Source organism: Protopterus annectens, chromosome 2.part2, assembly GCF_019279795.1.
Source record: "Protopterus annectens isolate FY-2018-M chromosome 2.part2, PAN1.0, whole genome shotgun sequence".
Taxonomy (NCBI): Eukaryota; Metazoa; Chordata; order Ceratodontiformes; family Protopteridae; genus Protopterus; species Protopterus annectens.
Genome location: NC_056730.1, coordinates 867,840,882 through 867,864,546, shown reverse-complemented (window position 1 = coordinate 867,864,546; position 23,665 = coordinate 867,840,882). Strand labels below are relative to the sequence as shown.

At 44.0% G+C, this 23,665-nt stretch overlaps 1 protein-coding gene across 1 annotated transcript in view; it reads right to left on the bottom strand.

The window, feature by feature from the left end:
- The window catches only part of LOC122795829 (iron-sulfur cluster assembly 1 homolog, mitochondrial), a 579,093-nt gene extending 557,858 nt beyond the window's left edge, over positions 1 to 21,235 (bottom strand). The window contains exon 1 of the mRNA XM_044064189.1: positions 20,995 to 21,235. Coding sequence (XP_043920124.1) covers positions 20,995 to 21,075 — 81 coding nt within the window. The 5' untranslated portion in view covers positions 21,076 to 21,235. The remainder of the gene's footprint in view (positions 1 to 20,994) is intronic.
- Positions 21,236 to 23,665: the final 2,430 nt, after the last annotated feature.

The window sequence follows — 23,665 nt, the reverse complement described above, 5'->3', positions numbered from 1 at the left end:
TGTCTTATGAAGGTAAGGTTTATCTGAGAATATTGAAGAGTTTCAGGAGTTTCTTCAAGTAAAAAGCTTTGGAATAGCAGACGGTGGGGGGCATTCCAAACAACATAATTCTACTTTTATTCTGAGGATAATGTTGACCTGTACTGCTCTTGCACAATATCAGTTTTTCAATCAATAATTAAAACAATAAAAAGAACACACCCTGCCTTGTCTTTGCGCAAAATGGAAGTAAGGTTTGGAACTTTAACACATCAAAATTATGGTGGCATAATACATCTCTCAATACAGCACACCACATAGTTTCTTCTATGCAAAAGAAACTTTCACTGCAGCACCCTGTAGACTCTTGCTGAAATTCTAATACCCACCTACTACCAACCGCTTCTCAATACTTAGGACAAGTAACCTGGGAGCCAGCAGTTAAAAGCCTGTGCTTGGATGGGTTCTGCAACTCTGGGCAAGGTTCTTGGCAAAGGGAATCCAGTGAAAGATCATAAAACCTCAAATAATGACACGGAAAACAAATACATTGGTGTGTTCATTTTACCCGGGAAATTCTGACTAAGCACAACCCCTCAAAAAAAATCTACTGCTAAAACTACATTGAAATTCAAAAGCAGACAACAAAATTGTCTTAAATGGTTATTACTATAAGGTTGCAGTTCAAACACATGATAAACAAAGTTGTCACAAGCTTGTTTCATAACTGGATAACCACAGCAGACAGCAACAGAGAAGTGTTTAACAGCTACTTCAAAGGAACACACTATTCTTTTTGTTTTACTACAGTTTCTTACCCAAATCTAGAGAGGAAACCATGATATCTGTATCCAAAAGCACTACTTTGTACTAAAAAAGGGACTGTGTAATATATGTGACCATACACAATTACACATTTATGATATGGTTGCTCTGTTTTTAAGGGAAATTACCAATGTGAGTCAGTGAGACACGTTATTAATCAGAATTCAGATCTAACAATGCAAATCATGTCTACAGCCTCTAAAGCTTCTTTGCTCATGCTAGGTATATGGCAAACAGTGTAGATAAACTGTATGACATAACAGTTTACGCTTTCAAAACTGCAGTAATTCTGGAACTTGTGAAGCTTTCTTCATTCCACAAACTCTTTGTACTGTTATTTGATTTACAGTGCAAAAATTATTCCAGCTCTTTTAGTTTCTGTATTACATGCATTAAAACAATTTCTGACAAATATTAGACAGTTAAAAATCTTGCTCTTATAAACACCACCTTTCAACTGCATTTCATCAATTTTTTTCTCAGTACCTTCACTACAACTACCAACATTTGTGAAACTACACACAAGTCTTAAAACTGGAAATTCTAGACTTAAAAATGAGCTGAATATCACAATGAGTGGACTTTGAGAAAAAAAAATCTATTAACTTGCATTTAAGGTTATTAGTCCTAAAAGTTTCAGGCTTACTATAAACACAAAAAAAAAAAACTTTTCGATAAGTATTTCACTAGAAATCAGGGAAATTGGGAGTCAATAGATGCTTATATGATGACCTGAAAACATGAACCAAAAGGTATGACTTACATGATTCCATGAGAAGATGTGCCTCTCACCAGGCTGGCTAAGGAGAAAGTCATGGTTAGTTTGTCAGGTGCCAGAATCCGCCATATCACACATGCACTCAAGTCCCTCAACAACGGGTACTGTTATGACTCTGTCATAGTCCATGTTGGCGTGAACGAATTGAAACGTACCTCCCTGGACTATATGAAGAGAGACATGATTGAGCTCGCTGAATAGGTCTCCCAGGCAGGTATGTCCCCAGCCTTAAGCAGCATTCTATCATCACCCAGAATGATGCCTCAATACAAACAGAAAATGACTGACTTTAACAACTGACTTAGTTTCTGGAGTCATTCCAGGGGGATCCAGTGCCTTGCAGCCTGGGAAGATATGATCGATAGACCATGATGCGTTGCTCGAGATGGGCTGCATCTGTCTCACTTGGGCTTCAGGCTTCTGGCAAAGGCCATTGCCTCCCCATAGTGTCTTTTAGGAAAAGTCATGAAGTCGATACTACCAACAAAAAAATCTCAACAAAACCCAAATTAAAAGGTCATGCTGCTAAACGCTAGGAGTCTAAACGTGAAACTGCACTCATTGCAAGCATTCTTAACCCTGGAAGAAATGTTTATATCTAGGAAGTACCTTTTTAATTGAGGAGGTATTGGAGGAAGTAAAGAATGGGAGAAAAGATAGGTTTGCCCCTATTTTGGGAACAAGAGATACAAGTGTGATAGTACCAGTAAATGTGCAGGGTACCACACCAGTAAATGTGCAGGGTACCACACAACCACCATTTTGGGAACAAGAGATACAAGTGTGATAGTACCAGTAAATGTGCAGGGTACCACACCAGTAAATGTGCAGGGTACCACACAACCACCAGGGATGAATTTCAGAAAACTTGGGGGATAATTATGTGATATTTTATAATCAGAATACCTCTAGGGTTAAAAACATTATTACTCAACACTGGAGCAGGTTTAGGTGTTACTCAGAGTTGGACGTTTTGTTTACCAACACCCTAGGATCCACATACAAAAAAGGCAGGAACCTCAAGGATTTGCTGGAGCACAATGGTTCTATTGTTTCATGTAAGAAATTGAGAACCTACAAATGTGGGGCATGTGCCCAATGCCCATATATACTTAGACAGGATTCTGTACACATCCTGTCAAGAGATTATCAGATTCAGAGTAGTAGTTTTTCCAACTGTAATAGGGAAGGCTTGATTTACTTAGCCCTATGCAAAACCTGTGGTGCATTTTACATTGGAAAAACTACTCGTAAACTTAGGAGGATTTATGAGCATTTATATGCTATTAGAGTTGAAGATATCAAAAATGCCTTGTTTAAACATACACTGACATGTCCCCAAGCAAAACGGGGCTTCTTTGTTGTAGAGAAAGTTCATTGTGATGCGAGGGGGGGGGGGGCCCGTGAGAAAATAGGATAGAGGTGAGAGAAATATTTTGGCAACTGTTATTAGAAGCCAACAGATTCCCAGGACTGAATGTACATATCCATTGCCCCGATGAGACCTGCAAAACTATAAAATAAGTATATATTTTGTTTTGCAAGTTCTTTTTGTTGGTTTTTGATTCAAGTTTATTTATTTATCTGTCCAACACATTGTGATGGCTTTAGTATTTATATACTTATTTTAAAAAAAATGTGCATGTTTTTATCTATTTTCATCTGTATTTGTGGCAAGTTGGTAGGTTGTCACGAACATTTTAGTTATAGGATTTAATTGGTGTCAAACAATTGTTTCAACTATTAAATTGGGAAGGGTATATAAGCAGGCACATCCTTCATCCATTCATTTTACATCTGAAGAAGTCTGGTGGACGAAAACGCTTTGTATTGTGTGGCGTTTATGCGATTAAACCTGCTGCTGCTTACACCTACAAGCTTGTGTTTATTATTACCTCCTGCCTCTATGGGTGCCTGTTGTGGTTTTACTGATTCTTGGTTCTGTGGCACCCTTTCCTTGGAGTTTTTGAAACCCTGGAAGATGGTGACATTTGTGCAGTCACAGAAACCTGGTTCAAAGCTGGGAAGAGCACTCCAGCCTTACCTGGTATTCATCCTATCATACATTCAAACCCCTAAATGTGGAGAGCAAAGCCAACGGAGGTGGAGTTTCAATATATATTAAAGACATACACACACCTCCAGGCTGGTCAAACAGTAAGACGCACAGGAGATACTCCAATTGCAGTTAACCACTGACAAGATACCTTTCAAATTATAGCTAGCTACAGGCCCCCCAAGATTCAAGATGCCCACTCCACCTATCTGGATATCTTCAAATCTATCAAGATTCAACCCTTTACCCTGATCCTGGGTGACTAATTACTCAACCATAGACTGGAAAAATGCCTCATGCCAGCACACAAATGCCCAGAGATTCCTCGACTTTTAGCAATGCAAATGCCTTGCAACAGCTAGTTGATACCCCCACAAGAGGTGATAATATCTTAGACTTGGTATTAATGAATATGAGTAACCACTGCAGCATCCCTGCGGTATCATCCTCCCTGGTAAGATCAGACCATAAAGTAGTCACTTTTGAAGTCACCATCTCCCTGACCCCCCTATAGCTAGGATCAAACAAAAAACTTCTCCAAAGCTGATGCCAACCTCCTGAGGGATGGTACAAACATCTTCACAGCCCCCTTCCCCACTGTAGGAACTAGCACCAATGTCCAAATCTACACCTGAAAAATTTATTTTATGTAACTGCTGCTTCTCTGCTGTGCTGGATCCAAAGTCTGAATCAGAGACACAAAGCTTTGCATGACTCCATCTGTAGTCTGTTTAAAGCACCAAGGCCTTTCAAATTGCACACGGATAAAGAAATATATTTTGCAGCTATAAGCACAGTTACAGATAACTTATTTTTATAACAAACGACATGTACTCTGTCAGTTTGCAGCATATATTTACAAAGTTTTCCTTCATTACAGATAAGAATGACGACTTCTACAAAATAGCTCTCTCTGATAACTGAATTACAATTGTTATATAGAGTGCTAGTCACGCACATAGATTTTGTTATTTCCTCTTGGTATCTTTTTTGGCCTTCTGTGGGAAGTCACATAACGTCTGATGTTCTTCGTCTCCCATTGCTGCAGTCCTGACAAATGGGTACTCCGCTGCCCACCATCGGCCCGAATACCAAAGGGCTAGATCTGGCGTCGGTCATGGGCGCCCGAGACTGACGTAGTGTCAGTACAAATGCGCATGACCGACGCCATAACTTCAGTCTTTCTTGCCGCATGGTCCTAAGCAGAAGCAGAATTTGCAAGTGCCGTTCGGCGTTCTGGAACTGTCGGTTTTCGAGTTTCAGACCGGAGACCAAGTTGGGCTAAGTACCCCGTTGGGGACATTTTTTGTCTTTTTCTTGCCTCAGTATTGACGGATGTCAGAAAAAGTTAATAACTGTATTTCTTGTGGGAAACATATTCCTCATAGGGATTACCATTCACTCTGCATTCCTTGTTTAGGGCCTGAGCACGACGTTGTTGGGTGTCGCTTTTGTGCTACTTTTAATAAGCGTACTATTAAACGTCGGTTGGACTGTGCTAGGCTGGTGTTTGGTAAACGTTGTAATTACAACATGCCGTCGGATTCTCCGACGACTGGTTCTTCTAAGAAGCGCAAAGAAAAGTCTTTGCGGTCCAAACAGGATGAGGTGTCCACTCCGGACGTCGGTCCTGTAGAACCACTGGCTGCTTCAGTGGCTCTTTCTGACAGTTTACCAGAGTGTCAAGGGGAGCCTTTGTTACTACAGGAAGTGGCTTCTCCTGTGTTAGGCCGGGCTGAGGGTGCTCCTCTGTTGTCTGTGGCTCCCTCCCCTCATAGGGTGGTTAAGCCTCCCCCTTCTCAAGGCAAAGGCCATTCTAAGTCTAAGTCTGCCCCCTGCGGGTGCTTTTCCCCAGGGTCCAGCTCCTAGGAAGCACATGTTAAAGATGGCTGAAGATTTGATTACTTTAATTAGGGATTCCATGCCTCCCCCTGAGAAGAGGCCCAGGGTAGAGACAGAGTTGGAGGGTTTGGTTCAGTCTTCCAATGAGTCAGATTCCTCTGTGGAAGAACTTCAGGATTTCCCTCCCTATTCTGATTCGGAGGCTGAGGATGCTTCTCCCTCTGCGTCCCCTCCAGAAGATTTTTCTTTCTCTGAAACTTTGCATTCCATGAGGGAACATTTCAAATGGGAAGGCCAGGATTATTCTGATTCTCGTAAAGGCTAAGAGAATTCTTGTTTTTGCCTCAGCACAGGCCCTTGGCTATTCCCCCTGTACTGGATGTTGTTCAGGATGTATTTTCTGAGGCTGCCCTTAACCCAGATTCTCTGCCTCCTGCCCCTGTTAAACCAAATAGATACTACAGGGTTCCGGAAGCTCACAAGTACTTGTTTAAGAGCCCTAGGGCTGATCCAGAAACTATTTCTCAAGGCCCCAAAGGTGTTAAGGCTTCTGTGGTTAAGAATCCAGTTCCTCTGGACAAGGATGCTAGGGCCCTGGATAGGTGGGGTAAAACTGTATACCTCTTCTACTTTGGCTATGAGGGCTTTAAATTGTCAGTTTCATATGCTCAGGTATCAGAATTATTTGCTAAGTCAATTGAAATGTAAAGTAGATGCTTTAGCTGAAGGTATTGACTGTAAGGAGCTTCAGGATTTAGTGCATGCTTCAGACCAGGTTGGTAAGCATTCTTTGCAGTGTGGTTTTGATGCTTTACAAGCTTCTTCCAGGGTGGCTGCTACTAGTTCTGTTGTTCGCAGACATGCCTGGCTTAAAGATCAGTCCTTGTCAGAGCATGTTAAAGCTCGAATTATGGATGCTCCTTTGCAATCTGATGTTCTTTTTGGCCCCTCCAGTGGAATCAGTTTTAAAAAAAATGGAGGAAAAAGCTAAGTCTATGCAGACAGTGAAGGACTTTTTACAGGTTCAGCCCTCTAAGTTCAGTAGGAATTGGCCTGCTAAGGGATGGTCTTTTCCCTCTTCGGATTTTCATTTTAGGGGCAGGTCGAGGCGTGGTAGAGGTAGGGCTTCCTTTCAGGGCCCTGTTACTTCTAGGTCTTTGAGTTCTTCTACCCCTTCTGCTGGGGAGGGCAGGGGTCAGTCCTTTCGGAAGCAGACCCAATGACCTGTGTCTTCAGCTGCCGGACTCTGCTTTGCTGGCAGCTCCTCTAGGAGGAAAACTGGGACTTTTCAAAAGGAATTGGCATTTGGTTACCCAAGACAAATGGGTATTGGACATTATAACTCGAGGCTACAAATTTTATTTTCACACATTCCCGCCTTTCAAAGGTATGCCGGATGTGCCTCATCAGCAAAGACTGGAAGCACAGGCACAGATTTCTTCTCTGCTCCAGTTGGGAGCAATACAGGAAGTTCCTTCTGCGGAAAGGGGCACAGGGTTTTATTCCCGTCTTTTCTTAGTGCCAAAGAAGGGAAATACTTGAGGCCCATTCTGGATTTATCCATTCTAAACACCTTTCTGGAAATTCAAATTCAAGATGTTAACACTGCAACAGCTGTTGCCTATGCTGGGCAGAGATCACTGGATGGTGACTTTGGATCTCAAGGAAGCCTATCTTCACATTCCTATCAGGCCCAGTTGCAGGAAATTCCTGAGGTTTCGGACTGGGAATTTGCATTATCAGTTCTCTGCATTGCCCTTTGGCTTATCTACTGCCCAGGGTATTCACAAAAGTCCTGGCTCCAGTAATAGCTTTTCTCAGACTAAAAGGAATTCAGATTTATCCTTATCTGGACGATTGTTTGATACTGGCTCAAGGCAAGCACGAACTACTTCGACATCTGCAGTATGTGATGACAGTTTTCAGATGCCTAGGGTATTCTGTGAACGAAATAAAGTCCAGTCTAGTACCCTCACAGGAGATGTGTTTTCTGGGTGTGAGACTGAATACAGCTACTCAGATGGCATTTCTTACCCGGACAAACAAAGAAATCTTCACCAATACTTCCTACAGCTATCAGTAATGTCCAGGCTGACTGCAAGGACAGTCCTTCAAGCCTTGGGGTTCATGGCATCTTGCATTCTAGTACTTCCCAATGCCAAACTGCATATGAGGAAGTTACAATGGTATCTCAAAAGCGTTTGGACTCAACACAGCCACGATTTGGACACTGTCATTCGGATTCTACCTTGCATTCAGAAAGAATTTGTGTGGTGGGCTCAGGAATGTCACCTAAACAAGGGACTCTCTGTGACCCAACCAGAGGCAAGTCAGATATTAACGACAGACGCCTCGGAGTCAGCCTGGGGAGCTCATTTCAAAGGAAAATGGATTGAAGACCTTTGGCCCCCGGAGTTGCTTCACTTGCATATCAATATGAAAGAGATGCTGGCAGTTCAATTTGCATTAAAAGCATTCAAGGATCTACTTCGACCAGGACTGGTGTTGATTCGAACGGACAACACAACTGTCATGTGGTACATCAACAAGCAGGGGGGAACTCATTCTTACCCTCTTTGCAGACAAGCAATGCTGTTATGGGAAACTGCTTTGAATCTGCACATCACTCTTCGAGCACAGTTTCTGCCAGGAGCACAGAATTCGTTAGCGGATGTTCTGAGCAGGCAAATGGTGGATCCTCACGAATGGAAGTTGGATCCTCAGGTGTTTCGTCAGTTGACCATGGCTTGGGGAACTCCAGACATAGATCTGTTCGCTTCTCCTCTGAATTTCCAACTACCTCTGTTTTGCACAAGGCTGTTTCATCCGAAAGCCTGGAAAATAGATGCACTATCCTTCAGTTGGAGCAACCTTCACGTGTATGCCTTTCCTCCTCTGCCTCTTCTTCCAAAAGTCCTGTTGAAAGTCAGGAGGGACAAACCTTGCATGATCCTTATAGCACCGGATTGGCCTCGTCAGCATTGGTACCCTCTGTTGAGGAGCTTAATTCAGGGGGCCCCTTGGCCATTACCTCGGATTCCTCACTTATTGTCTCAAGAAAACAATCATTTTCTCAATGTCAGGGTGCAATCCCTACACCCGACAGCCTGGCGCATTCAGTTTTAGAGAATGAGGGCCTTCAGCTCCCTCAACAAGTTTTGGATGTTCTTTTGGAAGCCAGGCGTCCTAGTACTCGAAAAGTTTATGCTGATAAATGGAAGAGATTTTTTCTTTGGAGTTCAGCTAAAGGCTTTGATGTCACATTGCCTGATTTGAGTTGTACATTGCAATATTTGACTATGTTATTGGACAAGGGTTTGTCCTTCTCTTCTGTAAAAGTGCATGCTGCAGCTATTTCTGCTCACTATGATGGTGACCCTCCTTTATTTTCACATCCATTGCTTAAACAGTTTCTTAGAGGGGCAAAGAATATAAGACCCCACGGAGGGCTCCTACTCCTACCTGGGATCTTAATTTTGTTTTGGAAAACTGACTCTGCCTCCTTTTGAACCTGCAGCTACGGCTGACTTGAAGTTGTTGTCTTGGAAGACTGCTTTTTTATTGGCTGTTACTTCTGCTAGAAGGGTATCTGAATTACAGGCTCTCATGGCAGTGGAACCTTTTCTGATTTTTCACCAGGACAGAGTTTCCTTGCATACTAATCCTACTTTTCTGCCTAAAGTGATTTCTAATGTGGCATTGAACCAATCTATACATTTGCCTACTTTTATGCTAACCCCAAAATGAAGGGGAAAAGTTTTGCATTCTTTGGATGTACATAGGCAGTTAAGATATTATTTGTTCAGAACCAAAGAGTTCAGAAGTTCTCAACAATTATTTGTTTCGTTTGCTGTGACTTCACGTGGAAAAGCTGTCTCGAAACAAACTATTTCCAAGTGGATTGGCCATTGTATTGCTTTTTGTTACTCTCATCATGGAAAGGAGGTTCCAGTTGGGATCAGGCCTCATTCTACTAGGGCTACGGCCACATCTACTGCTTTTTTGAGAGGGGTAGCTACTAAAGACATTCTAGAGGCAGCTACTTGGAGTTCTGTACATACCTTTACAAAGCATTATCATTTGCCTCTTTATTCTAGGTCTAGGGCTGGGTTTGCCACTGCAGTCTTACAGGGCATGTCTGCAGCTCCTCATGCTATTTAGTTGACCAACCTCCCTTTTTTTCCGTTGCTCTGGGATTCTACCCATTTGTCAGGACTGCAGCAATGGGAGACGAAGAACATAGTACAGTTTTGTACCTACCATAAATGTAGATGTTCGAGGATCTCCATTGCTGCAGTCCAATTTTCCCTCCCTCCTTCCCCCTTTTTCTTTTTAGATTAGGGTTTTTGGGTGGTGTTTTTTTTTTTGCATTCTGACGTCTGAGGCAAGAAAGACTGAAGTTATGGTGTCGGTCATGCGCAATTGTACTGACACTACGTCAGTCTCGGGCGCCCATGACTGACGCCGGATCTAGCCCTTTGGTATTCGGGCCGATGGTGGGCAGCGGAGTACCCATTTGTCAGGACTGCAGCAATGGAGATCCTCGAACATCTACATTTATGGTAGGTACAAAACTGTACTTTTCTAGACTTTTCTATTGTCCTGTCAGCAGTTCTGCTGATGTGAAAATGCACAAATGCATGCACACAATCAGAATAACAGAAGTATGAAAGGAAACATCTGTTCCTATTGAAAAAACATTACATATTGCCGAGTTTAGATATTTGTTCTGCAAACATGAGAAAATCATGTAATACTTAGGTTCATAAATAGATTACTACTAAGCTAACTGCCCTTGCGATCCATTTTAAGCCTAGCCAATTATCCCTTGTGAGACTCAAACCCTGCACCTTGTACTTACAAGGCAAACTCCTTAACGATTAGGCCACCCTCCCAACCCACTTGCTTTACAATATTGCTTTGTTAAGCTTTTTCTGATGCTGTGAAGAGAAGCCCGTCTGTTATACATATAGTATGAATGCCCATTTTACATTGCTAAACTCTATACATATATTCAAGCAAACTTTTTTATTCTATGCTTTATCTTTCAGCATATTTACAACAGAATTAATTTCAGCCTTATATTCATAATCTCTAACAATTCCCTCTTTTTTAAACATACTCAAAACACTTCATACTAATATGTAATTTGATCACATTATATAGAAAACACATTAAGAAACAAAACCTTTGGTCTTCTTTTGATACAAGTCAAAATGCAATTTTACATAGGTAATACAATTATATCAAGTATTACTACTGAACTGAACATACTTCACGTTTTCTTTTGCAGACCATTCTGTGAAAATATTGCATCAGTTATGGGCCGTGTCTGCTTTAATTTTATTTTTTAACTGGATTCATTTATTCTTTTGTAATTACAGAATTTAATGTATGACTTAGAACTGTTCCATTAACTCTTTACAACTGCTGAATTAACTATAAGAGACAAGAACCATATGCTACTGCAAGCATTTATACACTACTGTAAATATACAGTTTCAATGTCATTTTAACCATAACATTGTAGTTATATTTCTGAACTGTCCATAAACTTTGACAGTGAAATATACTCTGAAAAATGCTGTTTACATATTAGTCCATTAGCTGTATGAATAAAATATTTTAATATAATTTTTTTTATCTAGCTGGGGTAACCAATACTAGTATAGACAAAATGATGGTCCAAAAACCAATAATAAGATTCTAACTTAAAACCAGTGATAGTATTACAATTTGACCAATAATGTATCCTATACAGTATGTATCTACACAGACTGTTTGCTATTCATGCATTTCAGTCTAGTAGCTATCCTGGACCAATTTTTTTTAAAAAACTTTTAGTTATGTACTTACCATAACTTTAGATGTTTGGGATCCATCTCACCTACATTCTGTACTGAAGGGTTAAGCGAAGTCTCTAATTGGCTGAGCTATTCTATATCCCAGGATGCACCACCACCAATTCCCCAGATCTTGTTTGTCCGCACACATGCACCCACACATGCACTGCTGATATAACATTGCCAGATGTTTCAAGATGAAACGGTCGAACTTGAACCGTGCGGTCTCTTCTGATCTCCAAGGCAGGGGAAAGGAGGGTGGGTTATTAGGAATGTAGGCGAGATGGATCCCAAACATCTAAAGTTATGGTAAGTACATAACTAAAAGATGTTATGTGATCCTATCTCGCCTACATTCTGTACTGATGGGACAGCATCCATAGCACCTGATTCCTGGGTGGCTCACTGGAAAACACTCCTGAGAACTGTGGAACCGAAGGAAGCTCGCCCCCGAGATGCCACATCCAATTTGTAATGAGAAATAAAGGTGTGAGGAGAGGACCAGGTAGCCGCAGCACAAATGTCACTAATGGCAAGCTTAGCATGAAATGCTGTTGAAGTAGCCATAGCCCTTGTAGAATGAGCTTTCACAGTGGTTGTAAGCTCTCTATTAGAAAGAAAATAAGTATGACTGATACAGTCTCTGATCCACTTGGCAATAGTGACCTTCGTGACGGCTTTGCCCAATTTATTGTATGAAAAGGACACAAACAACTGATCCATTTTTCGTGTTTGGTGCGTCCTAAGTAGAAACGCAATTGTCTGTGTACATCCAATTAATGGAAGATATATTCTGCTCTGTCTGAGTAATTGGGGAAGAAAACTGGAAGTTCCAAAGACTGTTGAAGACAGAAACTCGAACAAACTTTGGGAACAAAAGATGGATTAGGCCTAAGGGATACTCTATCCTTGTGAAAAAACAGGTATGGCGGGTTGACACATAGGGCTTGAAGTTCCGAAACTCTTCTGGCTGATGTAATTGCCACCAAAAAAGCGGTCTTCCAGGAAAGAAATTTCAAGTCAGAAGTTGCTGCCGGTTCGAAGGGGGAAGAGGTCAAGGCACCTAATCGTAAATTGAGATCCCATGGTGGAGCAGGATGAGAAACTGGAGGACGTAGCAGCCCAGCACCTTTCATGAAGGCTTTACACAACTTATTGCTCATCAAAGGTGGGTCTATACTTGCATGAAAATTAGAAATAGCTGCTAATTGAACCTTAATGGTAGAGACTGAAGATCCTTGATTGAATAGGGAAACTAGGAATTTCAAAACGTCCGCCACCGGGGCAGTAATGGGATCTAAACCCCGGAGTTGGGCCCAAATGGCGAATCTCTTCCATTTACTATTATACATTTTCTTAGTCGAATTCTTGTGGGCTGAGGACAAGATATGTATAACTTCTGAGTCTAAAACCTGGTTCCTGACTATAGTCGGAAGTGGAGGAGCCAAGCTGTTAACTTCAATGAGTGAAGGGACAGGTGAAGCTGTCCCGACTGGTGGATCAAGAGATCTGGAACCTGGTCCAGGAACCATGGACCATCCAGTGCGTATTTCCGAAGAAATGGCAGCCAGACTTGACGAGGCCAGTATGGGGCAACTAAAATCATCTTGCACTGCAAGTGAATCGCCTTCTGGATCACCCTGGGGAGAAGGGGAACTGGAGGAAAGGTGTACAGTAAGCCGGTGGGCCAAGCTTGGACTAGGGCGTCCTTGGGAAAACTCCCCAGACTCGGGGTAAGGGAAAAGAACCGCAGACATTTCGTGTTGAGGGGGGTTGCAAAGAGGTCGCAACAAGGAGTTCCCCATCTTCTGAAGATCTGAGATGCTACTCTGTCGTTCAGAGACCACTCGTGCGGGGAGAGAATGGTTCTGCTGAGTCTGTCGGCTATCACATTGGATCTCCCCGGAATATGTGTTGCTACCAAGAACCGGTTGGTTGCAACAGCCCAATTCCATACTCTCATGGCCTCTCTGCAAAGAGGGTAGGACCTGGTCCCTCCCTGCTTGTTCAGGTACCAGACTACAGACATGTTGTCGGACTGAACGGCAATCATACCTTGGGGGAGGTAGCAGTGTAGTGCTTGGAGCGACAGAAGTACTGCCCTCATTTCCAGTATGTTGATGTGTAGAGAAATCTCGCTGGGGTGCCACTTGCCTTGAACTGACCTGCCCAGGTAATGTCCCCCCCACCCCGTCTGGGAGGCGTCCATAGTCAAAGTGGCCACTGGAGGAGGAGGAGGAACGAAAGGTCGCCCCCGATCCAGGTTGGACGAGATAAGCCACCAACGGAGGTCCTGTTTGCACGTCTCCGTTATTACAATTTGGTGACTGAGAGGAAGTTCTTGATACGACCACTGGACCAACAAGAGCCACTGGAGAATCCTCATGTGTAATCTTGCTAAGGGAACCAGGAGAACGGTAGCCGACATGGAACCCAACAGTTGTAGGACCATCCTTGCTGTGGCTCGGCGTTTGAGGAGCAATGCTCGGACTTGAGATTGTAATGTTTCTATTCTCTCTGTAGGAAGATAGAACCGCATTTGCCTTGAGTCCATGTCTACCCCGATAAACCGTATAAGCTGAGATGGCAGCAACACAGACTTTGCCCAATTGAAGGTGATTCCTAGGGAGGTTCCTAGAGATATAGTGGCTGCTAGGTTCTGTAATAGTAGATGCCTGGAGGTGGCAGTTAGGAGTCAGTCGTCTAGATACAGAAACACCTGGAATCCAAGACTCCTCAGGTGAGCAGTCACCACCGCCAAACACTTGGTGAACACCCTGGGGGCTGTGGTGAGACCAAAGGACAGTGCGCAGAACTGGAAATGACTGTCTCCCAGGCTGAAGCGCAGATGTCTCCTGGACGCCTGATCTACCAGAATGTGATAATAGGCGTCCTTGATATCTATGGAGCACATCCAAACACCTTTCTCCAGTAGCGGGAGAATGGATTGTAAGGTGACCATCCGGAACTTGGACTTCTTGACTGATCGATTCAGGTTGCTGAGATCCAAAATGGGCCTCAAGTCCCCGGTCTTTTTTGGCACTAAAAAGAATTTTGAGTAAGTCCCTAAGTCTGGTCTAGGGGGACCGGTTGGATGACTCCTTTTTGAAGCAGCTTTGAAATTTCGATGGCTGCAATATCCCGTTGACTGGGTGGGAGGTCCGGGATTTTCCTGGATGGAGGGGGGGGGTGCGAAAAGGGGATGACGTAACCTCCGGCAATGATTCGGAGCACCCATTGGTCCTGAGTGGTACTCTCCCAGGCCTTTAGGTGCCTCGAAAAACGACCCCCAACTGGCTCCGGAGCTGCACAGTCGGGCAATCCTTCAGGGATGCTGAGAGGTTGAAGAGCCACGAAAGGACTTGCGGTCTCCAGTGTTGCGGGGGCCTATGCCGCCTCTGGGACGGTGTCTTCCGGAAAAATTTCCCCCTCCTCTGCCTCTAGAGGGAGGATCGTCCTGCTGTGAGGGGTAATTCTTTTGAGATTTACGGAACCACATTTTCCCTCCTCTTTTAGCCTTGGGATAAGGCCGAAAGGGAGAGGGAAACCGTGCTCCTACGGCAGTCAAAGTTTTACCCTCTGGTTCACAGCGGGTCAAGGTGTCCTTTACCTTGGGTCCGAACAAAGAGGACCCATCAAAGGGAGCGTCAGCAAAGGAAGACTTGAAGGCCTCCGCAAAATGACACAGGCGGTGCCAGGCTTGTCTCCGTAGAGCAAAGCCCGTACCCGCCGCTCTACTCGCCCCCTCGGCTGCATACGAAATGAGCCTCATGGACGAGTTCGATATCGACAGGGTAGCCAACTGAGAGCTAACCGTCTGGGCTAACTGCTCAGGCAGGTTACCAGAGAGGGTATCTGAGAGTTCCTTGATCAGGTCCCTCTGAAGTCTAGTGAAGTGCGTGAGGTAATTCAGAGACCTTAATGTAAAGGCCGCTGAAGAAAGGGTGCACTTCCCGTACCGGTCCATGCTCCTAGACTCCTTATTAGGGGGAATGGACGGACGTTGAAGCCTCTGCCACATCTTGCTGGGTAGCAGATGCCACCACCATAGCATCTACAGCCACACCCTTGGTGAGAAATTCCTTTTCCGGGGGGCGCCGACAAAAATTTGTTAGGGCGAGCAGGCACCGGTTCCACAGAATCTGGATGTTCCCACGCTCTTCGAGAGATCAAATCTAGAAGCTCATCGAAGGGCGGAGACACCCAGGAGGCGGAGGGCTGAGCCCCGAAGGCCTTGAGGAACACAGACTCGTCAGAGGAAGGGGGGTTTGGTCTGCCAGCCGCCTCGTTGCCTGAGGACTTCCAGGATGTCCGCAAAGGAGACATCATCCGAGGACGACTTGGGGGACCCTTCCGCATCATCAAGATTGGTGTCGGAGGTGATAGACTCGTCAGGGGAGTTGACGTGCTTCCTCTTGCACTGTTTTTTTCTTGGGGGTTCCTCTGAAGACTCTTCAGAGGGACCTCCAGGAAGAGGGGGACCCCCAATGGGGGTGACCTCAGGCCCCAGGGCTCCGCTGTCTTGAGACATGGGGACTACAAAGGACCCAGTCTCCATGCCTAGGGAAGGTGCCGGGGAGACGGTGGAGGTAGCCAAAGAAGATTTGGCCAAAGCACTCCTCATGGCTCTAAAGGCCAGACCCCCAGAATCCTGGGAAGGTCCGACCCCCAAAGCCATAACAGCAGACGGCACTCCCACAGCCGACGCACCGAGAGAGAGGCTCGGAACCGAAAACATCGGTCCCGAAGCGTCACCAAGGGCCGATCAAGAGGTCCGTGTACCGAACTCCGACCCAAAGGCCGGAGTAGGAGTAAGGGTCGGAGCCAACCCGGACACCTCCATCGGCTCCACCAGCACCAACTCCAACGGTGCCGAGGCTGTTGGAGGAGGAACCAAGGCTAAAGGGTGGACCATCGGCTCCGAAGCCGACTGGGCTGGAGCCGAAACTAACTTTTTGAAGACTGGAGACTGAAACAGCCTTTGGAGCACCCTGTCAATGTCCGAATCTGACATCTTGGAAGATCGGGAGGAGATTGAACGGGTCCGACTAGACTTCTCCACCGGTTCCGAAGGACTGGGGGACCGGCTCCGAATTGTTTCGATCAAAATCGTTGCCGAAGGAGACTCCATTGTAATTTCCCTCGGTGCCGAAGAGGACTTCGGCGCCGAAGGGGAAGAGTCTGAGTGGACAACCCTCATCGGCTCCGAAATCAGCGGAGCCAATGAAGGTGATCCACCTCTCGAAGCTCCAGCCATCGGCTCCGAAGCCAGAGGAGTCGAGGCTGGAGGCATCGAGGCAGACCGTTCCGCCCTCGGCTCCGAAGTCTGTGGAGCCGATGGAGAAGCCTGCCTAGATTTCATGGTGGTCGGTTCCGACGGGCTGGTCGGAGCCGACGATTTCTTTTTCTTAGAGGAAGAAGAGGAAGATAAGGCCTCTTCAAAAGTAGGCTTAAGTCCTTTTAAAATCAATTTATTTTTCCTCTCTTGGAGGACTCGAGAGGAAAAAGGGTGACACACACTACAGGACTCCTGAAGGTGTTTGGGTCCTAAACAGTACACGCAAAGGGAGTGATCGTCCGTTACAGACATTTTGTAATTGCATCTAGTGCATTTTTTAAATCCAGAGGGTCTGTGCTCTTTTGACATAATGCCAAACAGTTAGTCAAAAACACTGAATAATCAGAACAAACACACCCCCTGCCCAGAAAACCACAGTGAAAAAAATCTCTAAAGCAAATTTCACACTCCTCAAAACCGAGGTGGAATCCTTAAAAGCCCCAGAGCCTGTGGAAAATACGGCCCAGACCGCAGAATCCTTTATAAACGCATTCTATGAACACCTTCAGGAATGCATGGATCATGCAATCCCAAATAAAACCAAGACCCAATCCTCCAAAGGCAGACGTCCTGTCTGGTGGACCCCAGCCATAAACAAACTATACAATAGAAGGAGGAAGCTACTACATGATGGAGCAAAATCCCAAAAAGGGAAGGCATTTCGGATCAGTACTAGCAAAAAACTACGGGCACTCATAAAATCGTCTAAGGCCAGCTTCGAGAGAAAAATTGCACAGGACACTAAAGGATAATCACAAGGCTTTCTTTAGTTATGTTAGGAACCTGGGTGGGAATTCGCAGATATGCTCAGAATTACTCCAAAATGACAAAAAATACATCGAACCCACAGACATTGCCAACATCCTAGCTGACAGGTTCAGTGCAAACTCCCCCCCCACCAAAAGGGCAAATATCTATCCCAGCAGAGTGCTGCCCCCCTGACATCTCAGATGCTCAGGTAAGAGCCGCCCTCTCCAAAGCAAAAAACATAGCATCAATGGGACCAGACGGTGTCCCGGGCTGCGTCCTACATGAACTCCAAGAAGAGCTAAACCCAAACATAAAACTACTGTTCAATCTCAGCCTTACTACAGGATATGTACCCAAAGAGTGGCGTACAGCAACAGTGGTTCCTCTCCACAAAGGTGGTGCCTCAACGGATCCTGGAAACTATCGCCCCATAAGCCTGACTAGCTTGGTCTGCAAAGCTATGGAAAGGATCATCATGGACCTCATAAATAAAGATATTGGAGACCTACAGACACTGGATCCTACCCAGTTCGGCTTTGTTAAGGGCAGATCCTGCCTCTTAAACCTGGTTGATTTCTTTGAAACAGTCACCAAGGCCATTGACGAGTGGAAGGTGGGCCACACAGCCTACCTGGACCTCGCAAAAGCCTTCGATACAACACCCCACTCGGGCATTACAGATAAACTCACCAGCTTAAATATAAACCCCTATGTCACTACATGGGTTGCAAACTGGCTCAAGGACAGAACCCACATGGTTAGAATTGCTGGAGCCATGTCAGACTCCAAACCAGTTACAAGTGGCGTCCCACAAGGCTCAGTCCTGGGACCTCTCTTGTTCGGTATATATTTCTCGGAGGTACAGGCCAACACGGAAGGACTGTGGCTGACCAAGTTCGCAGATGACAGCAAACTGGGCGCCATAATCGACTCTCCAGCCGACACAAGCATCCTCCAAAGGGGCCTCATAGAAACAGACAACTGGTGCCAGAGCCATGGCCTCAAGCTTAACGCTAAAAAGTGTATAGTCATCCCCTTTGGCAAAAACAAAGTGCCCACAAATTACCACATAGGTGGTAATCCATTAAATACAGAAGAAGCAATTAGGGACCTGGGGACCCAAGTTGATAGCAATCTCTCATTTGACAACCACGTGGCCAAAGTGGTTTGAAAAACATTCTATATAGCCTACCTAATCATGAAGGGATTCACATCTAGATCAGGGGAGGTCAACTTGCCACTTTACTCATCCGGTTAAAGAAACTCCAGCTCTACTCAGTGGCATACCGCCTGCTCAGAGGCGATCTGTGCCTGACGTATAAAGCCATGTCCAACCCGGAATTAATGGACATGCTGCACCTCAAAAAATCCAAATCCCATCGAGCTACGCGCTCGAGAGACTTAACCTCAGCACTGAAATAAATAGGACATGCTGGAGGGACAGATTCATAACCCAGAGGCTCCCTTCACTCTGGAATAAGATCCCAGTCCAGGTTAGGCAGAGTCCCTCATTGACTCTCTTCAAGAAGAATCTTGATGAGTGGATGGGAGATCATAGGTTTACCCTGGGTATCACTTCTGTGTCACTGTTAGACAGAGGCACAGTATACTAACCTCAAAAAAGGGCATAGCAAAATTAATTTAAAATGGGTGGCGAAAGCCAAACACACTCTGGCTAGGCTTATAAATGCCCTAGGGCAGATAGCCTAGTATGAACCTATGAACGTGATAAGACTAGCAAATACAATAACAGGAATGCAGTTACTACTTCACTGAGGTTGAAAGACACAATTAAGTCCCTCGAAATACTGATATAGCTGAATGTGTCTGAAATTGTTTATTAGTCTAAGCTGTCTACAAGAGACATTAAGATTTCATCTAAGTGAAGTACCACTTATAGACACTGCCCCAAAAAACTCCCAGTTACAGTCATAAGTGGAGATGATCAAGAACAGCAGTGCAAGCGAGCTATTATACCCAATGCAAAGCTCTTTACTGTGTCTTGATGCTATCAAGGGTTTTAGTAAATTAGGCCAGATGAAGCTAGCTTAAAGCTTTGTACATTCAACACACTTTCTGGTAGAAACATCTTTCCAGACGGGCTTTTACAGTCTCATTAGACAAGAAGTATTTAAAGAAAAATAACTGAAATGATTACAGGGATAGATGGTATGGTCAACACAACTGACAATCTCTTCTAGTCTGCAGAGCTATAAAACAAAAAAAATTGTTAACAGACTGAGGCAAACAGGCTTGAACCTGAACAAGAATAAGAAAAATGTCAGATTCATACAGCAACTATCAAGTCTTCTTCTTTCGGCTTTTCCCATTTAGGGGTTGCCACAGCGGATCACCTGTACACTCATGATTGGCAGTGGAGTTTTTACAGTGTTGCGTTGCCAGCCCAGCACCCAACCTTCCACAGAAGGCACACGCACGCACGCACTCACACCTAGAGCCAGTTTAGAGTGTCCAATCCACCTGCAGCATGCCTTTGGGATGTGGGAGGAAACCCACGCGACCACAAGGAGGACATGCAGACTCCGCACAGAAGGCACTCCAGCAGAGGATCGAACCGTAGAACCTCTTGCTGTGAGGCGACAATGCTAACCACTGCACACAATAAACAAGAAACTTAGAGGTCTAATAAAGTCCAACAAGGCCAATTATGAGGTCAGGATAGCCTCTCAGACTAAGGACAATCACAAAGCCTTCTTGAGGAATCTTAAAGGTAATACTCAGCAGTGTGCAGAACTGGTGATAAATGGTACAACCTTCACTAACCAGAATGACATAGCTAATCTACTGGCTGACAAAAGTTAGCTCCAACTTCCCACTCCCTCCTATCCCCCTATGAAATCCATTTTAGCATATTCCCCGCAACTATCAACAGGGTGCAGGTCCTGGAGATGCCTGCTAAGGCCAAAAACAGTTTCAAAGGGTCCTGACAATATCTCTGGTTACCTTCTAAACAGCCTAAAGTCGACAATATCCCTTGCTGCCTCCTAAATAGCCTAAAGCATGACCTGGAAGGATCACATGAGGCAATCACTACAGCCTCAAAACAGGTGGACAACTATCAAGTAAATGAGCAAAATTTTGAATTCTAAAAATTTAAAATCAGATTCTAAGTCAAAACAAAAGCAAATATGCAGAACCTCATGACAAACAACGCTTACATGGATTTCTTGATGCAGTGCAATCCCTTTCAGTTCTTTCACACTCTGAAAATACAGTGTCACTCAGGAAATAATTAGAACAACATGTTGCTTAGCATAAATTACTTTTACAAAACATTTCAAGAGGCTAGGGATAGTACTACAACAAGAAACTAAGTCACACAAACGGTAAAATATCCATTCTAGAGTTTTAGGATCACAAGTTAATACTAGGCTGTTGATCTGAGTACCATTAATAACATTCCCATAGGACCCCAAATTTGTATGTATCCAAACAGGAAATCAAAATCTGCACTTGCGTTAGTAATCACGTTAGTAAAGTCATTTCTTATCACCTTCTAAATTAACTCAATACAGTTGAAGTTACCAGACTGTTGCTTTCATTATACGGTTTGTCTACTTACAAGAATCAGAGGTGCCCGTGTTGGCAGCAATCTTCTTTTGCTCACAGCTCTCACTGTAGCTCTTACTAAAGAACTACTCATTTTCTTTTTCGTCCATTAAAATGTAAAGACAAGCACTCAGTCAACACAAGAAGTTGCAAAAAGCCCTGCCTTTTTTGATGTACCTCACAAATAATCTCAAGAATGTTTGGAGAACAGACTGGATGACTTGCACGTTATCCAATGATAAGAAACATTACTCCCGAAGTACAGTGCACTGCGGTTACAAAACCAAAACAGCTGTTACGTAACAAGCCACGTGAGGATCGTTTGCTACTTCTAACTGGCTACCAACGAATTATTGTTGTGGGGTATATGTGTTCCCCTGTAACATAAGTCGTGTGTGATTAGCTCTACTATTTGAAGCTCTTTTGTAGTTAGATTAGTAACTTGACTGTTCTGTGTTAGAAAGAGAGAAGAGAGCATTATGAGAGTACGCGATTAGAGTGTAGTGGTCAGATTGTGTTTCTCGATTAAGTTATAAGAATAGTGATTGCTCGGAATTTATTTGCTAACTTGATTCATTACTATACATTTTAAAAAATGCTTAACCTTGTACCGTTGAAAATTGCTGGAGGTCTGTGCTCTATGCTGAAGTAATAGAATTAGGATGGAAGCCACGAGGTTTGAGATGCTGAAGTAATAGAATTAGGATGGAAACCACGAGGCTTGAGATGCTGTGTGCTGGTACAGTTAAGATTTTTCCCCAGTCTTTTGTACTAGTTATCTGGTATACATACCCTTCAACTGTTCATATTTTACCTATTTTTTTGGCCTGTTTCTCGTAAAATTTGTGGTTTTCTGGCAAGTCACGGAAGATTCAGGTCACTACCTAATGACATGTTTGAGTTTCAGACTTCATATCTTTCAGAACATGCATGCTAGCACGCACAGATCCTGATATTTTTAATAACTTTTTAAGTTTATAAGATCAATATTTAAAATTTGACCCTATTTTGTGGCCTTTGTTTGCTCACCATTATGGGCTTTCTCCAGATTTCTTGCTCAAAGAGGCTGAGAGGTATGCTGGTATTTGGTGGGAATTTAGCCAGTTAAAATAGTCTTTTCAACAGAATAAGCGAGTTTTTTCTTCATATTGCCTCCTATTACTTTTAAAACCTCGCATTAGCATGATAATTGTCAAAGGTGGAGAGAGATGGCAGTAAATGCAAATTATTTTATAAAATAGGTAAGTAGTTGCCCTGGTAAACATGATTTGTTGTCTTGGGAAATGAGCTGTATCCCAAGATACTCAACATCATGGAATTGCAGTGCAAGTAGTACAGCTCGCACGAACATAAGTAAGGTGCACACAGCTGGAAGAATGTGGTTTAAAATATTTTGAACTTAATGAAGATAACTGATGTAACTGTTCAGACATTATTATACCTCTCACTGTATCTTGTTTTAACTCAGTTTAGCTATGTCCCTCTTAATTCCTAAATTGGTGACTTTTCAGTTCTTCTCTTATTCTATCAACGTCTGAAGTTAATTGCACTGGTATTTACGCATATTTGATTATTTATTTATCCTTTGTTAACCAGGTTAACCTCACTAAGCTAGTAGCTTCTTTTTACAGAAGAAAGTAGAATTTATACTATTGGGGGAAATTTGGCCAGGGTATCGGGGCACTTTTCCTTCCTTTTTTAGATAGGTGCTGTGGGATCTTTTACATCCACCCACATTACCACCACTGCCTCAAGCAGAGAAGTAGATACCAAACAGGAGAGGTCCCAAGATGGAACCCTGTGGTACTCCACTTGTCACTGCTTTGAGGTCAGATTTGGAGTCTGCAACTTTTACAGTGTGGGTTCTGTCAGTGAGCCAGTTGGCAACCCATCTTGTGACGTAGGGATTTATACCTAGTTTAGTGAGTTCAGCTATAATTCCAGAATGGGGAATGGTGTTGAAAGCCTTGGCAAGGTCAAGATAGGCTGTGTGAACCACCTTAACCTCATCTACGGCTTTGGTGACTGCCTCAAAGAAGTCGATCAGGTTCAGGAGGCATGATCTGCCTTTCAGAAACCTGAACTGGATGGGATCCAGAGTTTGGAAGTTACCAATGTCTTTGTTTATGAGTTCCATGATGATACGTTCCATGGCCTTGCAGACCAGTCTCGTCAGGCTAATAGGTCGATAGTTCCCGGGATCAGTGGTGGCTCCCTCTTTGTGAAGTGGGATAACTGTTGCTGTGCGCCATTCAGTGGGCACAAAGCCTGATGCAAGGCTTTTATTGAACATGGTGCTTAAGTGGGGAGCCAGTTTGTTCTGAAGTTTGTGTAAAACGCAACCTGGGATGTTGTCCAGTCCCATGGATGCTGTGTTTTTGGCTTTAGAGAGTGCAGCTTTTACCTGCGTAGTTGTGATTACAGGGACTCTGCATTCTTCCTGTATAGATATGGGCCCTTTAGGGGGTGAGAGGGGGGGTTATCAGTTGGTTCTGTAATTTTTGTGCCATTGTGCTGTAACTCAGAGCAGATCTGTGTGTTGTCATCGAGATTCTTGACATAGCTATAGAATGCTTTGTGGTTGTCCTTAGAATTAGTGTCGATTTTCTTTTCGTAGCTAGCTTTGGAGGATCTTATAAGGGATCTCGGCTTCTTACTGGGGCTGACCAGGGAGCTCCTCCACT